This window comes from Diadema antillarum, unplaced genomic scaffold, assembly GCF_040938485.1.
Source record: "Diadema antillarum isolate AM-2024a unplaced genomic scaffold, OU_Dant_1.0 seq00000179_RagTag, whole genome shotgun sequence".
NCBI lineage: Eukaryota > Metazoa > Echinodermata > Echinoidea > Diadematoida > Diadematidae > Diadema > Diadema antillarum.
In genome coordinates this window covers 91,738-113,647 of record NW_027271246.1, presented here as the reverse complement: position 1 = coordinate 113,647, position 21,910 = coordinate 91,738, and the positions used below count along the sequence as shown (strand labels likewise).

At 37.5% G+C, this 21,910-nt stretch overlaps 1 protein-coding gene across 1 annotated transcript in view; it reads right to left on the bottom strand.

Annotated features, from left to right (window-relative positions):
* Window positions 1-21,657, bottom strand: part of LOC139728440 (potassium voltage-gated channel subfamily KQT member 1-like) — a 151,909-nt gene extending 130,252 nt beyond the window's left edge. The window contains exon 1 of the mRNA XM_071639382.1: window positions 21,164-21,657. Coding sequence (XP_071495483.1) covers window positions 21,164-21,516 — 353 coding nt within the window. The 5' untranslated portion in view covers window positions 21,517-21,657. The remainder of the gene's footprint in view (window positions 1-21,163) is intronic.
* Between the last annotated feature and the right edge of the window lie 253 nt (window positions 21,658-21,910).

Here is a 21,910-nt window from a genome sequence, read left to right as displayed (position 1 = left end):
CATACTAATGAACTTTTCACATTAAGAACCTCATCTAATTTTTCCTTATTTCAATTTCAGTTTAAAGAACCTTCACTATAATAAACTTTATATCATTTTCGGATTAAAGAACCTTCAGAATAAGAAACCTTGTTTATTTTTGGATTAACGAACCCTTGGAATAACAAACTGTAACCACTCATGTACATGTTGTGTGCAATTGTTTTGATCGCTTGTTGTTTTTATAATTGACATATAATATGTAAAATTAAATTAAACTTTCAGTGTGGTCATAAATATATTTTATAATATTTCTCTGGATATTGGAACAAATTATGGCCGACAATGACAAAGTAAATTGGAAACAAAGAGGTTTTGGTTTTGATCATCATTTGAAGGGATGAAGAGATTTTTCAGGGGGTGAGAAGAACTTCCAGATGGGAGAAGATAGTGTACAACAAGATCGTCTTGACTCTTGCAGATTTGGGATACACTACAACAGCAAACAAAGTGAAAATCAAAATCTACAGGCAGAAAGCACAATACAAAGATTGTGTTGAGCAGTAACAAACCATCAGGAAGAGGGTTCCCCCCCCCAAAAAAAAAAAAAAAAAAAAAAAAAAAATTGCACTGGTTGCAGTTGGCCGGAATGTTTTGACTTCGAAAAATAAATTGCTTGAAACCTTTTAGTAAGTTGCAAGGTGTTTAAACTTTCAAACAATAACATAACTTCAACCAAATTTGTTCACATCTGTACTGTGAACATTACACAATTATAGCATACAGTCAAACCTCTCCATAGCGGCTACACAAGGGAAACAACAAAAGTGGCAACTATAGACAGGTTGGTGGCCATTTTGAATTTCAACATTTGCATTGAATGATAGCATAAGATACCATATAGTGCTATTCTTGAAAAAACAGCAAATAAGTTTGCATGACCAGCTATAACAATGGGATTTTTTTGTACAATTTATTTCATTTTAAATTTCCTTTAAGCCTTCTTCTATTCTTTTGATTTTTAAAATAACATTTTGAGCCTGAGGAACTGGTTTGGTTTTGCATGAATGGGTTCACGAGCAAGTTCTAGGGAATCAATAATGTGCAAAGCTGACATAAACAACAAACAATACCCAGACAAGTATCCCATTGTCATTATTTAAAGGGATTTAAATCACCAATTATTCAGCATTTTGGTAAAATTCTAAGATGTCACTACAAGCTGTCTTTGCCTTTATAGCATCTATTCAGAGCATCATTACTGAAGCCTACATTTAGTCAAGTCAGTGGTAAGACAGCTCTTCACAGCGAAGAACTGCATTTGTTAATCATGTCTGTGTGATTGTGACTGAGCTAGAACTCAGTAGAATTCACGCAAAAGGTAAAAGCCAACGTATTCATGGCTGGGTTAATGGTTCAAGTAAACTTTTGTGGCTGCTATACGCAGTTAGACAGTCACTATGGGATACAAAATGAGTGGCCGCTGGCCACATTAGACAGGTGATAGCTATATAAAGGGTCTATAATACAGAGATTTCATGCATGCGATTTTTCAGTGGCTGCTGTAACCAGGTGACCACTATAGACATGTGGCTACTTAATAGCTGCAGACAAGTTTCAGGGGGATTTGTTTGATGAATTTAACAGCCTCTAAAGCTATGATTAGTTGGTTGATTTGCTGCAGGGGGGGGGGGGGGGGGTGTTGCTTTGTACCATTCTGTTTGTTGTCAAAAGGAAACCAAAATCTGTGGTGGCCTTGTGCAAGGCAAGTGCTTGCTATCACAGGTCTTAAATACATATTTTCTTTGCATGGGATTTCCATGTGATCACTATGAACAGAAAATTGTGACAGGTGGTTGCTAGAACAGGTTTGACGGTATACGATATGCGACTGTCGGCATATTATCTTACTGTTATTGCTATGCAGTTGAGCAGTGCAGTGGTTTGCTTTATAATCTCAATGCTTCTTTTTTTTCTTCTTTTAAACACCAGTGGGAAGAGGGAGTACATAACACATCACCTATGTTTGTGGTTAAGGAAAAAATAGTGTTGTGAATCCCGATTTCTTTTATATAGGCCCTACTCTTACCAAAGTATACCTTATCAATGCATGTCAATAATTGTTTCACATCTTCTTATGATGTCTGGATTGTTAGCTGCTTTACTGGCAGTCAAATTCAAGAAGTGTTAAAACTGCTTAACACACATACCACATGATTAAGAGTTGTATTACTAATGGTGCCATATATGCTTCAGAGTGGCAAATATGTCTGCAAAGTAACACCAAAGAGGTTGAGGGTCATGAAAAGGGCTCAAGGTAATAGGATGGGAGAAAAGTATTTGATGAGAAATGACGAACCTTGAAGGCTATCTTAGCCTCTATCCAGTTCATGAGTGTCTCATCATTCTACCCTAGACCCAGGCCTCTTCTTCCTGGCCAAATGCTAATTTCACGCTGTGGAAGTCGTGAATCAATCAGCACCGACGAGAGGCTTGCAATAAAAAGGAAAATACGAGAATACGAGAGGAAGAGAGGGAAAGAGAGAGAAAAAGAAAGAAAAAGCGGGTCTAGTTTGCTTTCTCATGGAGGCCTTTATGCCACCACTCTTAATATGAGCCTGAGCGGTTAAGTGTGCCCATCTCACTCACATCATTAGCAAATAATATGATAGCCACTTGCTAAATTCTGGCCTATTTTCAGCTTGTGCTTCTGTCTGTACACAACTATGACAATGTACAATGTAAGGGGCATGGAGTAATTCAGTGTAGTACAAGTGACATCTCATTTTTTTTTTTTTTTTTTTTAGCAGCTGCAACATAAAATTGCTTCTATACCATAAGTAATTTTAGGACACATAGCCCTCTATAGATACCAAATTTCAACCTTGCACCAGTGCAAATGTGCCACGTGTATGAGCATAACACAGACATGCATAGACTCTCTCTTGTGATCAATTTTATTTCCTATGAACCTGAGCAGTGGTGTTATTGGAAGTGTTAAACATAACCACTTGCTTTGATTTCTGTTGCTACACTAGTCATTGTTCGAAAGCCATATCAAATCTCTCTAGCTGCAAAAACACTTCCACTCTAAAATCTTACACCTGCTCATATGCATATTCTGATAGTTTAAATCTCTTGATGTGTGAACGATTGTGTGTCATTTCACTGACTTAAAATTAACATTATCAATGCATGTCAATAATTGTTTCACATCTTCTTATGATGTCTGGATTGTTAGCTGCTTTACTGGCAGTCAAATTCAAGAAGTGTTAAAACTGCTTAACACACATACCACATGATTAAGAGTTGTATTACTAATGGTGCCATATATGCTTCAGAGTGGCAAATATGTCTGCAAAGTAACACCAAAGAGGTTGAGGGTCATGAAAAGGGCTCAAGGTAATAGGATGGGAGAAAAGTATTTGATGAGAAATGACGAACCTTGAAGGCTATCTTAGCCTCTATCCAGTTCATGAGTGTCTCATCATTCTACATTTTAGGAAAGTACTGTATCCAACAACTGATGTGTTAATCATACAGAAATTTAATGAACATGATAAATGAAATGAAAATAAATGTGCACACACACACTCTATAAATCATTTGCACTGAAACACAAGCATGAAATAGATCTTGAGACTTGTTTGGGTTCAACACAATGGCACAAAGCAGTGGTATTAGAATCATATCATGCAAATTAGGCAAGGGAACAATGTCATTGCCTCACAACTTTTCACATTGGTTTGTGTAAAAAGATTATACAATCTTTATACAATTATTTTGGTCAATAAACCAAGAGCTATGAGGTAATTACTGCCACACCATTTCAAATCAAAAGATTGATGCGATGCATATGATATATACTCTTAACGCGGAGTGAATTTTGAGTGAAAATGTTCATTTTCACTCATTTTGGACTGACCTCAGGGATCACTCCACTCATTTTGGAGTGACCTCAGGGATCACTCCAAAATCTTTGAGTGATCCTTGTGGTCACTCTAAGATGTGTGGAAATGTCATAAAAGTGTTATTCTCATGACAACAAATTTGGGTCGTGATCAGGGTCAATCACCTTTTGGTATTAATGAACAGTACCATAACAGAGGATTGTACCTCATAGTGTTTTGTACAGATAGTAGATGAAACATGGTGCTTAGGGTGGAAAATACGGATATGCCTAATGACTAGTTAAACATGCAAGAGTTAAATGCAGGATCATATACAACATTTAGCTTACAATGGTTACATTAACATTTCAAAATCTACCAAATTAACTGTTACCCAAAGAGCGCCATCTTATGCTTGGCTACAAAAAGTGGATACAATTTTTATGCTTTATGTATTAAACCATAGCTTCCTTTCCTACTGCACTAAACCTCTACTGGGAAGTGTGACTTAAGACCCCTACCCTCTTGACCTCATGGCTACATCACATCTTTTTATATCCTCATTCAGACTTTCCAATTACTCCTCAAGGAGTCTGAGCAAAACCTCACTCTCTTTCTCTCCTGCTCTCTTACCCAAGGCATGGATACTTTCCCCACTTACATGCAACACACAGCTACAGACATACAGGGCACCCTAAACAGCCACATGAAGCCAATATGTGCCAGGGACTCTTTCCTATCTCCCTGACCCTCCTCAACAAAATCTTTATTTCCAAACACTACAATCATGAGAATAACATACAAGTGGGGACTTTTGCAGAATTTCTCTCCCACAGTGATATGATTTAGTGAACTTTGTTTTTGTTGCATTTTTATAAATGGGAATTTTTGCATCATATAAAAAAGTAGTATGTGATACATGTGTAGTTCAGTGGAACACGAAGTTCATGGAAATTTCCACACTGCCATATATTTCACACTTACAGCACACTGCAGCCCAGCCTTGCCATGTATACTGATTGTATTTATTCATCATCAATTTTATTCTGACTTAATTACATTTAACTTCAACTTTCCTTGAATTGCTTTGGGCTATCTAGAGACATTAAAGGCATGTGGGGGGGGGGGGATCAAGTTTTTATGATCTCCTATGCAGCTACATTTTATATGAAAACATTCTGCATTATAAATTTATCAAGATTCTTCTGATATCAAATATCAGTCAGTTAATATTCATTTTTATAACAAATAATCCTTACAGTTTGCATGGAATAAAACTTCCCCTTCAGCAAGGGGGGGGGGGGGGGGGTTGCAAAGAGTGCATGGTATTGCAAATTTCCAATGGCTAAACTTCCTGAAAAACAACTGAAAGACAACAAAGTTCATCTGCAACACCTGCAGAATTGGGCAGCATGCATGTCTGGTGTTTGAGGTTGGAGAGAGTCATCTTCCTCAGCCTTTACTTCATTCCCTTCACTGGTTTCCTATTCAACAGCATATTATTTTCAAAGTACTTCTATCCGACATGAAATGTTTCAGCAACTAGGCCCCTAAGTAACTAAATGCATAACTGTATGCATCCCTGGTAGAAATCTCAGATCCTCAAATGACAATCCTCAGCTCAGCTAAGCTACCCAATCACCCGTAATCTTGCTGGTGATAGTAGCTTTAAGGTTACTGCATTAAAGCTGAAAACATTTATTTCAAATCCAATTTCTAGCTCTGCACAGGTTTATGTGCATCTGTATGTGTACATACAGATGTAAAATATGTGTATGTGTATATGAATTGTGTACAGTTACCATATGTAGTGTGTATATGCCTGTGTGGACCTACAGTGTGGCATCCAAATGATGGATCTAAAGTTGATCAAAATGGCTTTTTAAAAATTAATTTACTATTTTGCATTCTCTTCATAAATGCTTCCATTTCTGTAATTCTGTAAGTGCTCTGAGCCTCATGGGAAGAGCATATTAAGTACTTCTATGTACGGACATCTTATTGAATTGCTGATTAACCCATTACTGCATGTATTTTTGTTCGATTGATTTTTTAGTACATTTCAATGACATGTTAATATGCAATATGAATGGAAACTTATTACTAACTACTGGGTAAAAGCAGATATCTTGATATAAGGTTTAATAATGTCAAATATAGACAAAAGGAGGGGAATATAATAGTACAGGTATGCCAAAAGAGTCAACATGAGGAGTTTTCGATCAATACCATCACATTGTATACATGTACTGTACCTATCAAGTGAAACACACATCTATAATCCTTGCCTGCTATCATCATAAGAGCCATAAAATGAAAATCACATAGGCAGGGAGACATCATTCACAAATAAGCACAGCCATCCAAAAAGCACACCAAGCTCTACTTTCAAATGGTGATAGATGGCCTATCAATCCTGATGAACTACAACTCAAAATTGGACTCTGCCTGCTAATAAATTATCTTCCTTTTTAATTGATGAGAGGGGCTCAGGTATGAAGCAAAGAAACAACTGAGTTTGTCCCAAGTCCACTTCTCCCCAGTGCGTGTGGCTGAATTTCAATATATATAACATGCCTTTCCTCTCACAGGAATATGAGTTTAAACAAGTGCATCATTTCTGACAGACATTTCATGTAGATTACAGAAAGCAGGCAAGTTGAAGTAAAAAATTGCTCTCGTATTCTACTTACTTTTTTCCCCTTCCTCACACATAGTAAACCAGCAATGTATCAGAAAATATTTACAGTGCAAAGCCTTTGAACAGTTGATTTTCAGTTGACTTTTATAAACAGCTAAAACACACGATGATAGAGGATTCATAAATTGGATAAGTGAAAACATTGCAAATTTTGGAAGTTTACATTTTCACAAAACAGTGACTATAGTCACATATGCAAATTAGTGGTAATGTCAGCCATCACATAACATATCTCCCACTGACCTACCTACAAATTTTGCACATTTCACCTTTAAATGAAAACAATGAAAACTGTACCATAATCAAATATGCTGAAATAAAGTGAAATAAAACAGATCATCAATTACACATTGTATGAGGCAATGTAGCAGTGCATTAACCCGTTGAGGACGGTTTGCTCTTGCTAGAACACGCATTTCCCATAGACACCTGCTCAAGTATACTCGGGATTCGTCCCCAACGGGTTGAAAAGCATTTTTCTTCCCTGATTGATTTGCTTGTGTGATATCAGAGTATCAATGAAACAACAAATTCCCCATGCTAGTGTAGTAAAGTGGCCATGCAGTAATACCAGTATACATCATATTTTGTCTCATCTATCTGCTAAGTGTGTGAAGACTTTCTACGTTGTAAGTGAACATCTGTATGTATAAAAACTCTTGCTACATTAAGAGCAAGTCTGAACTTTGTGCAGTACAAATATTGTATATCAAATTCTAGTAACTGCTTTTTACAGTTAATGCCTTTTCTTGATAATGATAATAGATAACTATATCAAATTGCACTATTTCACGGATTATCAGGGAAAATTGCACTCCGCATTGGGCTAGTACGTACACCTGTCCTAATCTTGGATTTGTGCCACATTGGTCCTAAATTGTGCAATAATCATTGCCATCCAACGTAATTATTATCAATACAAGGCATTTTGGTCATGTAGGGTAAATGGGAATAGAACCCGAATCAATTTGATTGTGAGGCAGACACACTTCTGACTGAGCTGCATCACTGCACTGTAAAATCAAATGTAAATCTTCATCATGTTTTCAATATACAGACCAAATGAAGAGTAGCGAGGTGGTGACATCACCTCATCTAATCTGCATACATGTGTTTGCAACCAATGCTGTTTGATTTAAAATTGGCAGGCCTAAAACCATTTGATTTTACTGCTAATTCACTCCTTTCCTTTGATTATAATCTACATTACAGTTACAGTTGACTTGAATAAATAGACTAGTTTTTCATGGAAAATTTTCCGCATTATTAGTGAGGTGAGCTTTTTTCAATTCTTTCTTTCCTATCATGGACAAATATGTAGAAAACTGCTCTCAAACTGTTAATAACAGCCAATTTGATGGGTTTGCTCCACGTAACTTTAATTTAAACTCTATGTACATTGAAATGACGTTCATCTGTTGTTTAGTTGTATTTAGCGTCACACTGACTTCATAATGTCACATCATGGCCATATCTACATAGGTAGCTTGAAGAGAACCTTTTTTCTTTTTAAATTGTAAAAGTTTTCTTTTTCTCTCTCTCTCTCTAGATACTTCCTCCCAAAACTGCTTCAAATCTAGAATGTTAAATGGAGGGGCAAATCTACTGCTCCTGGTGAGGTTAACAACCTTCTATCCTGAGGTGGTGTAATTTCTCTTTAGTTATGATCATTATCATTATCGAAAAGTGTAATTTTACCATTCTAACGAAACTCTGACCTCTGTCCCAAAACTTCCAAAGAAAATTGGCAATATCAGGCAATACATGTTAAGTACTGTGTTTCATGATTACACAGTGAGCGATTTCCAAGATACAGAAGATAAAGGTGACATTTTGTCATTTTAACTTGACCTATGACCTTATGACCCACAATTGCACAAATGGTCCAATTTTCTTTAACTTCTCCGATGTGTTTTACTAATATTGCTGTATTTGCTCAATCCATAATGGTTTTATTCCACTAAGTATTAATAAATTTAAGCTGACTTAGGCTACCATGCATAAGGCTTTGCATCTCCCTGTATAAGTTATATGTAACCACATTAATCCTCGTGACCCTGTGAGCTTTGGCTACTGACCTTCTGATGGTCGCTCTTTGCATGGCCATGCATGCTTTAATGCCAAGTTGATTTCTATACCTCCAGTCATTTTCAAATCTCTCTGACAAGCAAATATAATTACAGGCAGAGAGAAGCACACTTTCATGTTTTTGACTGTGCTTTCATCTTGTGAGCATCACAATGACAGTTAATTTATGCCTACTGGCAGGTAATTATTTCATGTAACATGCACACAATTTGGTGCAGAACATCTTGACAAGGGGGGGGGGACAGGGAGTTTCAGTGAAATATTCAGAGCATATGGATTATTGATTTACAATATCCTCCCATTACTGACAGCTCAAGTGACATCATTAGTCATGGCTGTCTTATATCATTCAGTAGTCCCTGAATGCATGCAATAATCACTGAGAAATCATGCACTCAATATTTTATGACACTTTTCTCATATGACCTTTGGAACATTATGACACGCAGACCTGCATAAATGCAATAATGTAATATTTTCAGGATGATGTTGCATTGCCTAGTAACAAAGGAATTTGGGTAAAGAACACCTAAACAGACAGAAAACTCTATCACATAGGAATACAAATGTTATATTTCTCGGAGTGAGACACAATGCAATGCATACCGATAGTTAAGGATTTCAGAGTACCCATACTTCTGCTCCAAAGCATTACAACTGAGGCAGATGTAAAATTCAATTTGATGGAATATCTAGTTTTATGGAAAACACAAAATGGATAGAGAGTGACTTTGTCAAGGTGTTTTAAACCAGTGTCCCTCGTGTCATAAGCCATTCTAGTCCAGGCTAGGCTCCATTCTAGTCCAGGCTAGGCTCCATAGAAAGTGCACCTAACCTTGTTTTTCGATATATATAATGTTTTTTTATGGTTTCTTGTCAATTCCAGGGTGCTGATTCCAAATCCGATTGATGCCACTCGCAGAAACTTGAGCATTTTCAGCAAAATGCAAAAATCCAAAATGGCCACCAGATATGCTAATTTGGCCATGATAATCCCATTTATGTCAATTTCATGACCGATTATTCCATCAAACTTTTTAAAATTTTTGTTCCTTGAGTAATTCTATTTGCACATGCAAGACAATTTTCATTTAATGTAGGTACATTTAGTATTTTAAGCTTATTTTCTATTCAAAATGGCCACCATTCCTATACTCATGTACTTTATGAATGGCAAAAAAATATGCATAGAAATAGAAGACAAATTTGCTGTTTTTCCAGTCACATACCTACGCTGTTATCAAGTTTTGTATGTAATGCAAATCTGATAATTGCCACTTGCAACACAAGCAAACAAACAAACAAACAAACAGAAAATATATTCTTTGTAATCTTATATGTTCTTATTAACATAAAAATTCAAAATGAATGCCACTCATACACCCCTGTACAATATGAACGATAAAATGCGCACAGAAATAAACGAATTTTCTCTTTTTTTCTGTCATGCAGCAACACTGTTTATCAATTTGGATGCTGATTAGAAATCAGAAGAAATCAGAAGGTTGTTTAGGGCTGTTTTATTTGTGATGCAATCATCCAAATCTGGTTCCTCAATCTGGATTTTTCACAAGGAATTTGGGAAAAACACCAACAAAACTTGAATTGATGCCAACATCACGATCGTTTATCAGGAATTATTAAACATGAACATTTGATACTTGAGATGTTCAACATCATAAAATTTACTCTGATTTACTAAAGCTAAATCTCAGATGATAACACAAATGAAATTTCCAAATAACTGTCTAAAATATCGAACTACCTAAAATAACTCTAATCTAAAAGTGATACTATACAAACTGTTCAATCCCCTCTTCCGAGAAAGAACATGAGGCAGGGGAAAGTTGAAGAAAGGACCACCCCACTTCCTTCCCTCAAATCTCTGATATTTTTAAAAAAAAATTTTCATGTACACCCAGAGTATTTATTTGCATGAAATTACAAATGGCAAATGACCTTCTGTCTGATCTGTATGAAGTAGATCAGATTTACCACTGATTCTGTGATGGCGTGATTTTACACTTATTTGCTCAAGGTTGGTTAAAATGTAACAGCATGAACTTGTGTACTTGCCACTGTAAAACTGGTTACAGCTCGTTATTCCAAAGGTTTGTTATTCCGAAGGTTTGTTATTCCGAAGGCTCTTTAATCCGAAGATTTGTTAGTCCGAGATTCATTTTTCCGAATTTCATTTTCGGATTAATGAATCTTCAGAATGACGAACCTTCGGAATAACGCCACAAATGTTCGGATTAACGAACCCTTCTTCATTTTCGAATTAACAAACCTCTAGATATAGGGAATTTGTGTTTTGGATTGACGACCCTTTGGATTAACGAACCCTTTTTCATTTTCGGATAAACGAACCTCTAGGTATAGGGAATCTGTGTGTTTCGGATTGACGACCCTTCGGAATAACGAACCCTCGAAATAGCGAATCTTCGGAATAACGAACAGCACCCGTAAAATTGACACATTTTTGTGTCTATAGATGAGTACACTGCTCTTACCTTTCCTTCAGTGATGAATTGTGAAATTATTGAATATTTACCAATGTTAGTACAATGCAGGTGATTCATGATGAATATAATGGGATGAGTTCATATTAGTCAAGGGGCTTGTTTTACACCTGTTTGCCCCCACCTCTGCTGCTGCCCAGCCCTGCCCGACAGCGACCCCTGCAATCCTGCAATTGCCTTCAACAAGGTACTTAGCGGTCACTCGGTGATCTTGCCGTAGAAAGAAGGTAAAGACGTGGGGACTTGCTTGAGCACTCCTTTACAGAAGATCCAAAGCCCAACCTTATTGTCAGCAACCATCCACAGAGCTATCTGACAATAGACTCACTGACATTGATGCCTAAATGTAGCCATGATGGGTGAAAGGTTTAACTGTTCTCACGATAGATGGATTTTATCACCAGTTTTCTCGGAGTGAATGTCTTTGCGTATGATGTCTAGGGATGCTCCAAGATTTCTAAAGTGCTGCCTCATTCTGAAAGCAGTGCTATAACAACTTCACACTGCTTGTCCTTAAATTTCAGCACTTGCAGCTTCAGGATGTCGCAGACCAACTGACTTAGGACTCTGAATGATGGCCTCCTCCAGGGTGGCTATAAACTAACTCCACTCCTTTTAACATGGTGACATGATAATCACTTCATGAAGGAAGTTTGCTCATGCAGATGATGTTACCCTTACTTCTCATAGAAGGTCCTTGGATGACATTAGCCGAGTACTGACCCATCTCGAGACAATAGAGGAGTAATTCTCCTTTTGGAGACTTTGCCTCAACCTTTACAAGATTACCATGAGGCCCATGCCTTCCATCTTAGCAACCATCTTGCAAACACTATATGTTCAAGGTAGCTTTCTGTGGCAGGCAGGCATACATTGTAGGCTAAGGAAGTCTACCCTCCTTAACTGGTGCTCAATCACTCTCCCTCCTTACGCTGGAAGGAAAGGATGACAAGTGTCCCCAGTGCCGTCTACGCATACCCTGATCTTGGCTTCCAATCATGTTAACCTGATAACCTGACCTGGGGGCATTTCATGAAGCGTTTTTTCTGACAGATTTGTTCTCAACCAATCAGATGCACTGGTTTTAGGCTTACAGCAGTTTGTCCAATCCCACAAACCAATCTAGATCTCCCTCAACCTCCCCCCCCCCCCCCCTCCCCATCACTGACAGCTTTGACCCCAAAACCGGATGGTGCAAATGCTGGTTTGAGGCCATGGACCATTCAAGTTACCAACAATACGGTCTCTGGCATGGCAACAAAGCCAGACAGCTTCAACGGGCTTTCATCCTGGTCCTATGGCAAATAATCACCCTCTGACCCTTGAGGAAGTCATGGAAGTGCTGAACATCATTAGATGTGGTTGCAACTAAGGCAATTGCAGGACTGATTTGCATCTATAGCCCTAGAAACCTGCAAATCTGTCGCCTGCTGCCAAACATCAAACTAAAGAGATCTTTGAAGACAATAAAAAAGAACAGTTTTGGTTTTAAGACGAGAATGAATGACCTCATGATGTTAAAGTATAATAATAAACACATGGGAAGTGTGACAAAACTGAAAGAGGTACTTCACATTGGTCCTTGGTTTTGAATAGTTTGAAAGGTATTGCATCTGGACAGTGTTGTTTATACCTTCACCAGTGTTTGTTGTTGTTTTAATTCAAGAAGAAAATCAAGTTTGCTCGATAACATCAAGGCGGTACTCTTAAATTATATCATATAAAAGTGATGAAAGTTATGATCCATTTCAGGCCCTATATATTGTACATGGCACCCAATATATTTGCGTTGCACACGCAACACTTTATAACAGCGTAGGAACGGGACTGGAAATACAGTAAATTTGCTCTATATTTCCATGCATTTTTTTACCATTCATATTGTACATGATCATAGGAATGGTGGCCATTTTGAATTGAAAATGAGCTTTAAATACCAAATAAACCTATATGAAATGAAAATTCTCTTGCAAATACAGATGGAGTAACTCTAGGAAAGGAAATGTACAAAGTTTGGCGGAATAATTGGTAATAGAATGTGCCTTATTCTGATTATCACGGCCAAATTAGCATATTTGGTGGCCATTTGGATTTTTGCATTTTGCCAAAAATGCTCAAGGTTACGCAAGTGGCATCAATCGGATTTGGAATCAGCACCCTCGAATTGACAAGAAACCATCAAAAAACATTGTAAAAAAACAAGGTTAGGTGCCTTCTAGCCTGGACTATTCCCCATGACTTGACGGCTTCTCAACCATTTCTACTTTCAGTAAACACAATTAGCTGCTGTCAATACACTGTCCTTGAAGCCCAATGTGAGTGGTAGTTATGTACATACTGTAAAAGTGGATATTTTCGCGCGACTAATTTTTCATGCTTGGGCGGGTAAGAAGAGGTTTGCGTGTTTTTAATTCCGCGGAATCAAGACATCACGCACAGGTACATATGGCAAGCAAAAATATTTGTGTGCTTTTATTTTCGCACTAGTTTCTGGTTGCGCGAAATCGCGAAAATTTCAACACCGAGAAAATTTCCACTTTTACAGTAGTTAGACAGTGAGTCAGCTATAGGATTTCTGGAAAGGTCTTGAACTCACAAGTACATTTTGTATACATGTACAAGTGTGTAGCCCCAGGTTGGAGCAAATTACAGAACATTCAAGAAGGGGTAAATGGACCTATATAAGCCACAGAAATTCTGAGGTAGGCAGAGTACCACGTCCAGTCACCTTTGCTCTGAGAGTTACGTCACTTATGGCCCTGAAGCGACTTGTTATACAAGTGTAGTCAGTCCTGTGTTACCTGCTGACCTGCTATATTTGTGGAGATAAGGCCTGGGAGACATTTTGCCTGCAGAGAATTGATTTGCCTACATTGGTGACAGACTCCATTTTCATGTCAATGGACATTGCGACGTCAAAGCTGTGATGGGCTGGATTCCTAGCTGGATATTATTTGCTGGATTATCATTCACGCATTGACTGGACGTGGTCATCATAACGTCTGGATCCTACATGTGTCGCTGTGGATTTATATGGTGGATTTTACCTGGATAATACCTTGGATTATCGTAACCTGCGAGGTTCGTGGATTTGTGTGGCGCAGTGCTGGTCACCTGACTTACGATATAGCACATGTCACGTGATGCCTCGGGGGAAGATTCACCCCACGAGTGTCTTAACAGACACTATCGCCGGGTAGCCTCCGGCGGTTCACCTGAGGCTAGTCCGCGTCTACCCTTGTCGATCGAAGGGTAAGGTTTCGCCCGAGGCTATTCCGCGGCTACCCCGAGGCTGTCCACTGTGTTGCGTCTTAACAGACACAGGGGAAGATTCTTCACCCGAGGCTACCCCGCGTTTTTAAAGACTTCGCCCGAGACTACCCCGCGGCTACCCCGAGCCTGTCCACTGTGTTGCGTCTTAAAAGGCACAATCTTCCCAGGGGAAGATTCTTCACCCGAGGCTACCCCGAGGCTACCCTGCGTTTTGTGGCCTGTTAAGACAGGGTACAAGAGTTACATACTTGAAATATCATTGTACAAAATCAAGGTCTAGTATTGGCTCCCTATAAAGTCAAAAGAAAAGAGTTTTAAACAATGGTAGGGGAGGGGGAACAGAAGTAGAAATACCAAAGTATGAGGAAAGGACGAAATGTTCATCAGATGAAGATGTTAACATACTGTAAAACCAGAAATTTAGGGGATCTACTGAGTTACTATGCAGCAGGTATGGGCATTTTACACATTAATCTCAATCTACATTTTCCTTTTTTATCATGTATAAAACAGTTTTGGAGATAAAGATAGTGCTCAGTGCTCACATGCTATTTAAAGGGCAAGTCCAAGATAAGGTCCCCTCAGAAGGCAAAATTTCATCTTTGCTCAATATTGACATGTTTGGTATCATTTTGAAGCTTATGAGTTGAAGTTTTGATTTCCATGGAGGAAAAAATTATATTATGTAAATTTATGCAAATTTCAAGGGCTTCATTTGCATGAATGTGAAACACAGCGTTACGTATGGGACATTTATAAAAATTCATATTAATTCAAAGGAAAGCAAATGATATTTGATTAATATGTGGACATAAGAAGTTTATCAAATAGTTTAACTTGGTATGAAAATTTAGGGATTATGCAAATGATTATGCAAATTAGCTCGTGTCCTATCATGAGATGTCCCATACGTAACAAATTGAGGTCATTTTTTTAGGTTTTTTCTGAAATTGCTAAGGTTATATTAATGCCCTTTTGGAAAGTTCTGATTTATTGTTTAGAGAAATTAAATACCACAGAAAAAAGAAAAAACAGTAAAAGGAATATTTTTTATAAGGCATTGAAATAATGTTACGTATGGGACAAATGCGTTACGTATGGGACATCCTCATACATAATGCATGTGAATGCATGTAGCTAGCTGGGAAGGTCTCTCAGTACACAAATGGTCAATCATCCTGAAGAAAGCATCCCAACATTGTCGCTACTTTTTGAGTTATAGACACTTTAAACAATACATGTACTTGACTGAACAATTTTCAGAAAGGGGGAGGGGAAAATACACAATGAAAAAACAGCATTAAAGGGATGGTATAGGTTTTTTTTGTAGAAATGGGGATTCAGTTTTCAACATTTAATGAGATGATTGGAAACCAATTATATGAATTACTTAGGAGCATACAATCCTAAGACTAGAGGAATTCAAAGTTTAGTGATGGAGATCCAATTTGAAATGGTTGTGATATAAATATTTAAAAAGAATATAAAGTAGAATGATTTTTTTTTATTGCAAGTGATACACAAATTGTCCTTATTCAGGTTTCAATAATAGCCACGACAAAATTCATGGGTATACATACTGAGGTGTGACTCGAATCAATGACCTGACTACTAGACAGACATCATATATCTACTCGATCACTGGGGTTCCACGTAGCAGGTATTGCTTATTTATAAAAATTGATATTTCTTGTGTCAAGTTGTTTTTTATTGAAACGAAATGGCAAACTGCCCTTCATCAATGGAAGTAAACACTTTAAACTATTCAATTTTCAGTAGTAAATATCCTGATAAAAATAGGGCATACCCCATACTCAGGTTGGTCATGAAAATATAGAATATGATTAAATATGATTATGATGGTAAATATTTGGGGAATACTGTTCCCTTGTCAATCTGGATCAGTATTTGAGTAGTTTCAACTGATTCCATTTCAATAATTATGCAAAAATTTGTTTATGGGTATTTTGCAAAATTATTTTGCAAAATACCCATAAATGTGTCTCTCCACACACTAAACGAATGGGGGACAAAGGGCATGCATACTCAGGTTGGTCATAAAAATATAAAAATATGATTGAATATGATTAGGATGGTGAATATTTGGGGAATATTGTTTCCTTGACAATCTGGATCAGTATTTGAGTAGTTTCAACTGACTTTACTTCAATAATTATGCAAAATACCCATAAACATGGTTCTTCACACACTAAATGAATGGGGGACAAACTGTCCCATACGTAACTGTCCCATACGTAACACGTCATGTCTGTCTTTAATTAGAACCTGTAATTAGAGCTTTTTACCTAATGACACGAAACTTACCAATGATAATCTTGAGTGTTGTGACTTTCATCACAGTGAGTTACAAGTTGTAGAATGAAATACTTTCAGAGAGTTCTGAGGTTGAAAAAAATGTTCAAAAAAACACAATTTTTCTGGTCCCATACGTAACGGCACATATTTTCTCTTCTAGAATATGATTGTGAAGGTCATTTTTCTCCATTTTTTGCATGATTATACTTCTCCTAGATATCAATCACCGTGATAAAGTTTGATATGATCAAAAGCAATTAACACTATTTTTCAGGTCATAAAAGTCTCTGAATGTCCCATACGTAACGTGCGTGTTATCTTGGACTTGCCCTAAACCAAATACAGCTTGTGCTATATACCAGCACAACAATGCCAATTCAATATCATGGAAATTGTAGCCAATTACATCTTTATGCAATAGGGAGAATGCATTGCTGATTCACTGGCAACACCAAAATCTTACTTTCATTTTCTGTCAACAATACACTACATTATGATGTGCCTTATCTCACCGACTTTTCTTCAGTGTTGAGCAGTGTATAATGTGCTGCGGTGTCATTTCAGATTTTGTGTGCTGAGGCTCTTACAGTGCAATTACACGCTTGCATTCTGTAAAAGAGGAGCAGGGAGAAACAGTTCTGCCTAGTTTTATTAAGCATACAGGGGTATGATGCACTGTAGCACTTTCTCATTAACAGGCATCTGACAGAACTAACAGTGTGAGAAACTTAATCCTCACAGCTAATAAGACGAGGTGGAGTTGAGGTATTGCAACTGGTAAGCAGTGCCACTAGGGTTTTCTGATTGGATACGGCTGCCAGAATGTTCTGAACAAGAAGTACTTCGTTAAAATTCGATACAAGAAGTGGTTGTGTGTGTGTTTTTTTTTTTCCTGGTACCATTAAATAACTCTGATACACATCAGCTGAAATTGTGCTCTCATGGAACTGATTATTCAAACAATGTTTCTATTGTCAAATATTTACCTAGAATACAAAATATTGGTACAGTGTGTTCATGAAAACACACACACAAACACACACATGCACATTTCTACACACTTTCACTTCAATGTCAGAGAACAAAAATTAGATTTGGACATTCTGGTATGAAATGAAACCATCAGGCACTGATGTTTACTGATAATGCTCAAGATCATTATATTGGTCTTTGGAATCAGTACTTTCACTTGCAGAGTATTTTGTCAAAAAAAACAGAACTTGTCTAGTTGCTTCTCCTTGGTAATTCTAGTTGACAGAGATGGAAAAACCAAGCAGATGAATCCAAATGAAAACTGAGGACAGGATACACCCTTTCTGGAAAGATTCCTGCTTATAAAGAGTTCCCTGCACTGTAAAGGGACAAAGCTCCTAACAACCAAATGCTTAAAGCTAAAATTCTGTTCCTTTTCTCTACATGGGTAACACATGAGGGTAAAAAACAAAGAGGCATGTTTAGTGCTACTTTGCCTCCTATATTGGAGGACCAGTAGACCCCAAAAACCCTGACATTAATAGACACCATATTTATAAGTCTTCCCAAGGGTAATTTCCCCAGGGAAAAACTAATCAAATTTCACACAAAGGCAAGAAAGGTGTCAGGGAAATGGGTAATTCCTCAAATTGAATTAGACGTCTACGAACAGCAAGAAATTCCTCTCGGATAAGTACTGGAAATGTCAAACATCCAATTATATCACGGAACACAAATGGCACCCTTACGTTGTAAACAGTGCAAATAGGAGGTGGGGAAAAACAAAAATGTATTCATGATGTGGAGATCACTCTTCTACATCTAGAATTCAAGTGCATGAAAAGCATGTACCACACTGATTCCACTAGATAACTGATGTCTTTAGGGATACCGTAGTTGGGAGGTACTTGTAGATTGAAGATGGCAGCTTGGTCATTTTTCATTTATAACAGCACAGTAAATTGTGACAAATTATTTCAAGATTATTGACAAAGGTGTTAGAAACTGGTGTTGAAAGTAACACCGGTGTAAAGGTTAGAAGGAAAAAGAATCCATTCATATCTATATGGATGTGTACATGCATTTACTGCATTCTGAATGAAAAGAGTTTTCTCTTCATCACACAAGGAAGAGTTCCATTTCAACACAATATTCAACTCGAAATACACTTACTAGACTATATGATTATGTTGACATGTATCACCAATTAAAGTAAAATACATGTTGTACTTCCAAACCACATGCCAGTCTGTTTTACCTGGCATTTGTGATCACAGGATACAGTACCCGTTGGTACTAAAAAACATCATTCCACTTTTTCTATTTGTGCATTATGCGTGTTTCACTGAAGTAATGATTCATACATTGTGTATTACTTCTTACGTTTTATCATCTTTATCTTCATATTCAAGAAAATTTATTAATGTGAAACATCGAAAACAACGTAAATATAAAAAAAGAATGCTTTTAATTCATGTCTGCCTTTTGATGGAACTTGTGCTATTTTGTTTTTATGACTTTACTCTATATAGTGACCATGCATCAGAAAACCAAGCAAAAAGTTGCACACCCTTATTTTACATGCTGACTCAAAATAGGTAAAATGGGCCACCCTAGTTAATTTTCTAAACTTTAGAGCCATTCTTCTAGAATTCTCAAATTTGGGATCATAAAATGAATGAGAAATTGTTTTGGGGTTTTTTCAGTTTTTCTAGAACATTTAGAAAAAGTGTGCTTAAATTATATCATATCATATTGTAGGCACCTATTCATTTCTTAAATGCCATTTACTCCGCAATTTCACCTCCTACATGTATGATAAATTCTGAGAGGATTGTACGACTGTATTTACTGTTGGTATCAGATATTGATATGATGTACTTAATGAGTGTGAACATTTTCAGCTAAATCTGATTCTTTATTGTGTTTTTACAGGATTTTACATTCCTGTTTTTGTCCCTTTCATTGCATAGCAGCAGAGTGAGATTAAGCACTTAAATAGGTCTACCCTTAACTTCAAGGCCTACTTTCTCAGCAAACACTTTTTCAGAATGTGTACTTTCTTTTCCTTACTTATTATAGGCTAGGAATGTTTAGTTGTATTGATTATACATGTACGGTATATCATTTTAAAGCTAAGAGTCTGCTCTTTCAGAATCTGTCCTTAACGAAAAATCCATGTCTGCTAACTTTTTGGTACCGGTACCGGTAGTTTCGTGGTGCAGGGTCACATATAAAGTTGAGGATGTGGAATTGCACCCTCAGTTGGATAGATGCTATGCACGACTTAGATACAATGATCTATCGCGATCAAAATATAAGTCCTATAGTAGTGCTTTCATCTTTAATTTAGCCTACTTCAAAATGACATTAAAAACTGCTATGCAGCATGCAAGTCATGATTGATACAAAGAAAGTACGGAAATGAAAAAAAATCCACTGTTATTATGACTGAATTTAAAGAAAAAGTTTCAAAAAATTTATGATCCTTTCTTGTTTGCTATGCGATCAGTCTTGAATGGAGTTTACCAAATCTTATTCATTATCAACTGCTGTGGTAGTCATAATTAAATTGCTTTACACGTAGGCCTACATACATGTACTCTTGGCATAGGCCTAAATGTTCCTGAGCGTGCATGCTCTTACACACAGAGAGTCCGACTACTAGTAGTACTAGAACTCTATACTAAATGGGTTAGTCAAATACCAGTTAGTGATTGGCTAAACACAGTCACATGATGGAGGCACATTGGTCATGTTCGCCCATGGGCAGAACATTTTTGTAATGTTCTCCCATGGGAAAGCATTTTCACATAACAAATGACAAACGATACCATATGATTGAACTATCATACAATGTATCTTTCATGCAATCGATAGGATACATTTGCCTATTCCATACAATATGAAAAAGCAGATTCAATGACTAACTCGTAAAATATAACAGATGATGACTTTTGTTGTTCGGGAACATGTATCAAACTTTCCACCCTCAGGGTTTGAAATGCTATTTTGGGGGGCTATCTAAGTCCCTCGACTTCGTCTCGGGACTTATAACCTCCCTCAATAGCATTTCAAACCCTTCGGGTGAAACATTCGGTATGTTCCCTCCCCCGCCAGTCATCATCTATATAATGTACCTCTCTAGTCTAGCTGTAACACTGTCACTGAGTGCTAAATATTTTTTTTTCCCCCAAAGGACATGTCTACCACACTAGTCGGTAAAGGAAAGCAATCAAGCAACAAAGCAACAACCAATTGTAAGTGTTGCAACCATAATTTTCATCACTGCATCTTGTATTGATTAAAAATGGTTACTGACACCATCATGGGTAAAGTTACTCTTTAGGAGGATTAGATCTAACATTGCAATACACACAGCTCAAGCGAAAAAAACAAAAACAAACAACACAACAACTTACACTGCAAAATGGTAGGCAAAGCATTTCCATCCTGACGGTCTCTCCAGAAAGTTGTAGACTCTTCCCTGAAAACTCATTCGGACTGACGGTCTCTTGCTCACATGCTCCGAGTACTTTCTTTCAAACTCCTTGTCAGTTTGTACGCTGTTGTTCAGGTTTATGTTCTGAACGTTCTGAACCAGCGGATTGCGCGACGAGCTATCGGCCTGCTGGGTGTACACGGCGGGAGCAGTCCCGGCGCTGCTCCCCATGTCCGATGAAGTGCTGACTGGATCCATTTCAACAACGCTGGAGTATGAATACGTTTTACTCGTCGTTTGATTTCGGGATTTTACACTGTCCTTTTCTGCCATTTCTACTACACAACTGCAGCTTTCAGTACATCCTATACATATTTAACGAACGTGCCTTGCTTTATCTTTTTTCCTCCTTGGCGTTATAAGATAAGGACTCATCAGTCACAGGTGGACAGATGGAATACACGACCCGACGCGTTTGTGTTCTACTATGCAAGTGCGTTTATGTCGCAGTTGACTGAGTGAGCTACGCCTCGATCAACTCGTCAAACAGTCTCTCTTGTTCTGGCAATCGGCTATTAGGAATGCACGTGTAGATGGGCCCTCGAACTCTTCAGTCAACAATCAATGTTGCTCATTAGCCAGTATATCGTTGCTTTTTAATATTTTCTTGGACTACCCGCGCTAGACACGAGTTTGCTTACTCTCGGTATAAATATTAGAGTACACT